This window comes from Egretta garzetta, unplaced genomic scaffold, assembly GCF_000687185.1.
Source record: "Egretta garzetta isolate BGI_Z169 unplaced genomic scaffold, ASM68718v1 scaffold565, whole genome shotgun sequence".
Lineage (NCBI taxonomy): Eukaryota > Metazoa > Chordata > Aves > Pelecaniformes > Ardeidae > Egretta > Egretta garzetta.
Genome location: NW_009259709.1, coordinates 36,308 through 41,681, shown reverse-complemented (window position 1 = coordinate 41,681; position 5,374 = coordinate 36,308). Strand labels below are relative to the sequence as shown.

The 5,374-nt window shown below is 48.6% G+C and overlaps 1 protein-coding gene across 1 annotated transcript in view; it reads left to right on the top strand.

The window, feature by feature from the left end:
- The window catches only part of LOC104126432 (leucine-rich repeat and fibronectin type III domain-containing protein 1-like protein), a 16,918-nt gene extending 12,193 nt beyond the window's left edge, over window positions 1-4,725 (top strand). Inside the window, exon 2 of the mRNA XM_009639011.2 lies at window positions 4,215-4,725. Within this exon, the coding sequence (XP_009637306.1) occupies window positions 4,215-4,725 (511 nt within the window). The remainder of the gene's footprint in view (window positions 1-4,214) is intronic.
- Window positions 4,726-5,374: the final 649 nt, after the last annotated feature.

Sequence of the window (5,374 nt, the reverse complement as noted above, 5' to 3'; positions counted from 1 at the left end):
GCCCAACCCTGACCCCAGCATTCGAGGGGCGGCCTCCCCAGTGCCCAGCACAGGGGCACGGTCCCTGCCCTGCTCCTGCTGGCCACACCACTCCTGATACAAGCCAGTATTTTTTCTCGAAGAATTAAAAAAAAAAAGACCAACACCCCACCCCCCCTCAAAAGATGATCTGAGGAAAAGGTTTTGGCGTCCCTGAAGATTTGAGAATCTCCTGGCAGACGTGGGGGTTTGGCTTCTCTATCGCTATTACGGAATGTCTTTCACGCGAGGTAATTATTTAAGCGAATGACTTTGATTGCTGCAAAGCTCTGTTTGAGATGGAACAATTCTGCTGACAGGTTGAGCAGCTTTACCCTGCGTCGAATCACAGGGCCCCTAAATCCCAGCCACTTGGGGCTGTCAAGGAGCATAAGGGATCCCACTGTGTTCAGTTTTGGGCCTCTCACTCCAAGAAAGACGTTGCGTTGCTGGAGCGTGTCCAGAGAAGGGCAACAAAGCTGGGGAGGGGTCTGGAGCCCTCAGGCAGTTGTAGGGAGCGATCAGGTCTCCCCTCAGCCTCCTCTTCTCCAGACTAAACAACCCCAGCTCCCTCAGCCGCTCCTCGCTTTCCGCGACGCAGAAAGTTGTTTGAAAGGAGAAAAGCAAGCAGCCAAGGCTGCTGAATAAGGCAAATGATATGGGCATTAAGCTAGAAAACAGTACTTTGCATAATTTTTGCAATTACACCTCCCTCTCGCAGCTGGGCAGACTCTTGAAGACTAGAAAGACGCTTTCTGCGCAGTGTTTCCTTTCTATTCCTGTTCCTTTGCTCGTCTCCTAAATGGTGCCGCCTTCTGCAGAGCTTGTCTATGACATCCCTTCATTTTTTTACACATTGCGCCCTGATGGTTCGCTGATGGTTTTTTTGGACTCGGCGATCTTAAAGGTCTTTTCCAATCAACCAATTCTACGACTCTTCTCCATTTTAAACTCGGATGTAGATGCCAGAAGTGTTTTTCTCGGCAGTGTGATTGATTTTTGAGGCCTTTTAGGGTTCAAGGCAAGCAACTAAATTCTCCATCTTCTCAGTTGCATCGCTTTGGATGACACACAAGAATCTGCTTAGTTCCCACGTAAATCGGTGTTTGAAGCGAGGGGTGAACGCAGTCCGGTCTAAGCTATGGTGTTCTCTTGTCACATTGGGTCGCTCTGCAACGTGGCCGAATGGAAAGACTGAAGAGTTAATTAGATAGCTGGCCGATAATTGAGAATGGTGTATGTTTTGGGAAGGTGAACGGCGAGCCATAGAGCAAACCGAGCGGCACTCTGCAGAGCACCGGCCAGACACGCCAGCTGAACCTCGAGGGCCACGTTCACGTGGAGAGTGAGGAAGAGTCACGGCTGCACGCTACCCAAAGTTGTACCTGGAAAAGCCAAGGGTCGATGATTCGCTTTCTGGAGTCCTGGCCCAGTGAGAAGACACAGCCTCGGTGTTTGACACGGCATAATAGATAACTTAAATTGGCAGAAGACATTAAAAAGGCAAGGAGCACAATGTGCTTTGAGGATTTTGGTGGTTAGCCAGTATAGATGTACAACTGGAAAGCAACAATCGTGACACAATGCTTGTTCGGTAAAGCTCCGTAAAGCTTGCAGGGCGGAGGAGGGATGGGTCCGTCATTAATGCTTGCAGCTGGGAGACCTCGTTCTGCATTCTCCACACTCCAAATAAATAATGGTGGCCTTGAAGAACATCAAGGGCTTGTTCTGCTGGTCTGAAGCAGTTCCGAGCTTTATACATTTCCTCTTACACAAATGTTGGACTGAATTTCTCATTACGTACACGCTAGGAGTTGACAAACGAATCTTTTCTGTAGTTCCCTCCCAAACCCTGTTTTTCCTGCAGTAAAAAAATCTCGTTAGGCTTAAAAACCCAGCACGCAGCCAAATTCCACGGAGGTCGTGAAGCTGCTGTTCGAAATTAAAGACCGGGCCAATGGTGCTGAGTTGTGGTTTGGGAAATTGAAATTGGACATTAGGGGAAAAATATCAACTAGGAGGGTAGTTTAATGCTGGAATGGTGCCTGGACAGCTCATGGAAGGTTTTCAAGCGTTGGCTAGAGGGTGGTTGACCTGATCTACTGTTTGCGATAGTGCTGCTCTGCATGAGAAGCTGGGCTTGGAGATCTTGGGGAGGGTGGGGGGGAAAGAGGGGCGGGCGTGTCCCCTCTTTTAGTGTTTCTAAGAATCCGTGATGGTGCACGTAGGTCAACAAGGGTGTGGTCTTGTTTTTTCATAGGCACAGAAATTCAGTCGTTGTATGGTAGCAGCCGTGTGTTTGGAGAAGGTTCTTTTGAAGGTGCAGCTCTTCTTGCTTTCCAGTCTGAGCATTGTATGGGCCATAAATCCCATGGGTATGGAAAAGACCGTGACATGCGGTTAGTCTTCTCCACCACCACCCCCCCACCTTTGTGGCCAGGAGAAGGCCACGTGCCCCCCCCACTATAAATGGATGTGGTTTCACTGACTCCTCCCCAACAGCGCTACTTTACTCCAGTGAGGAATCAGAGCCAAACGTTCAGAGAGCTGGTCCGCAATGAGACAATTGGGATTCGTACGGTCGTGGCCAGGGTCTGTGGGAATTTGTGATGTAGCATAGAGCTCTTCCCCTGGGATCCTTCTCATCCGTCGCGTTAATACCAGTGCTACGTTGCGGTAAAGGAATATTTGGCCTTGACATAGAACAATGTCAGTGGTAGGGGTGCATCAAGGTAAGGAAGTCAGTGCATGCTGTTATCCAGCTACAGGAGACACCACTTAGTTGCAAGGGCGTATGCTTGGCTCCAACTGTTCTTCCCAGTTGCCTGATTACGAGACACCGAGCATCACGGAGCTGTTGGAACTAAGGTTAATCTGTGGACCAAAGGCTTGAATTCGCCTTTTCCTCTTGATCTTCAAAACACCCTTCCCATGGATGTAAAATTACTAAAAATCCATTTTAAAGTGTTTAATTTTACCCTTTCCTGCCATTTAAGTCCATCCAGGTCCTGTATGTTATTCAAAAGGCTGACACTATTCCATTCTCCATAGGGCATGTTATGCCCTTTTATGCCGAAATGGTGGAAATTTAAGATCACGCCAATCAAAACGACAGATCGAGCATGACTTCTCATCTGGCCATTGGCCAGCACATGCGCCCTAGCCCATCTGGGTTTGAAACGGCCAAGGGAAAGGTATTGTCATTGCTAAAATCTGCATCTGCCAACCCTACCAATTAAGCTCCGGGGCGTTAGCTTTTTGCTGCTTGTTCCAGTTGCTGTGTTCTTCTTCTGCTCACCTGGAGAAGTTGGAGAGGTGGGCCCATGTGAACCTCATGAGGTTCAACAAGGCCAAGGGCAAGGTCCTGCCCCTGGGTCAGGGCAACCCCTGGTATCACTCCAGGCTGAAGGGATGGAGAGCAGCCCTGCCCAGAGGGACCTGGGGGTGCTGGGGGATGAAAAGCTGGCCATGAGCCAGCAATGGGTGCTGGCAGCCCAGAAGCCAACCCTACCCTGGGCTGCATCAGGAGAAGTGTGGCCAGCGTCAAGGGAGGGGATTGTGCCCCTCTGCTCTGCTCTGGTGAGACCTCACCTGGAGCCCTGCATCCAGCTCGGGAGCCCTCAGCACAAGAAGGACATGGACCTGTTGGAGCGGGGCCAGAGGAGGGCGACTAAAATGATCCCAGGGCTGGAGCCCCTCTGCTATGAGGACAGGCTGAGAGAGTCAGGCTTGTTCAACCTGGAGAGGAGAAGGCTGCGGGGAGACCTGATTGCAGCCGTTCAGAGCTGAAAGGGGGCCTGGAGGGAAGACAAGGAACATCTTTTTCATAGGGCCAGCTGTGAAAGGCTAAGGGGGGGATGGCTTTAAACTAAAGGAGGGGAGATTTAGACTGGATCTAAGGAAGAAATTGTTTACCATGAGGGTGGTGAAACCCTGGCAGGGGTTTCCCAGGGAGGTGGTGGAGGCCCCATCCCTGGGAACATTCAATGCCAGGTTGGACGGGGCTGTGAGCAACCTGATGTGGTTCAAGGTGTCCCTGCTCCCTGCAGAAGGGTTGGACGAGATGACCACTAAAGGTCCCTTCCACCCCAAAACATCCTATGATTCCATGATTTTTTTACGGTGCCACTGATAATCAAGAGCTCTCCTGAGGCTCGATCAGCTCGGATGTTTACTCTACTCATTTTCTCTTCCAGGATGATCCCAGCTGCTAGTAAATCCTTCTTCTTGACTGATCTGGTTGCAGGACGTGAGTACGACCTCTGTGTCCTTGCTGTTTACGATGACGGACTGACATCTTTGACTGCAACCCGAGTGATCGGATGCGTGCAGTTCACAACCCAGGAAGAATACAAACAGTGCCGATCCCTTCACGCCCAGTTTCTTGGAGGAACCATGATCATCATTATCGGGGGGATCATTGTGGCTTCGGTTCTTGTTTTCATCTTCATCCTCCTCATGAAATACAAAGTCTACAACAACCACCACAAAAATAAAACCACAAAAGTGAATAACGTCTGCTCTCAAACCAATGGAAGCCAAAGTGGCTCGATGGCTCGATCCACTTCTAAACTTTCAGAGAGGCGGGAAAGTTTGCACCAGGAATGCTCGGGCTCTTCCATCAAAGGAAAAACTGTTGTAGATTTGGATTGTGAAAAAGTGACTCCGACCAACACAACCTTTTTATCAACGGATGCGTTATCGTAATGGCCATTTGACGGAACAGGCCACACCAAGGCGGTCTTGCTTGAAACATTTTAATGCGCGTGGTTGTATTTTAAGCTTCACTACTATTGTCTATTTTTAAGATCAGATGGTTTAAAAGATATTTTTTTAATCTGTATACAGTTCTTGCATTCTTAACTATTTTGTTTCGATATATTAAATATAAGTGTGTGATTTACAAGATTTTTTTACTGGTTCTTTTATAGCATTCACCTCCGGTACCAAGGCAGCAGCATAGCTAAACTCTACCAGGTTTGTCGTCGGTGAACCGCACTATTTTTTTCATTTGGTTACCAACCAGCAGCAAAATTCTACTCTCAGGATCCTCTCTCACACCAGAGTCACGTAGCAGCTTAAACCACGCATCTCTTCGAGGATGTTATCGTTATAAAAGCTCCTGGCTCCTTAATACCGAGCTATTCTTTTTCGCCATAGGTGGGTTGCGTAGCTGCCGCTCACAAAAGAAGTAAAATTAGCAGAGGTTCCCCGTGGAAAGAAAAAAAAAAAAGGTACTCTTTAAATAATAATAATAATAAAAAAAAGATAATTGAAAGTACTTCAAGTACTTTAGCGTATTCTCCCGATTATTCAGCGGCGGGCGAAAACCGACCTCGTATTGGTCGGCCCGTTA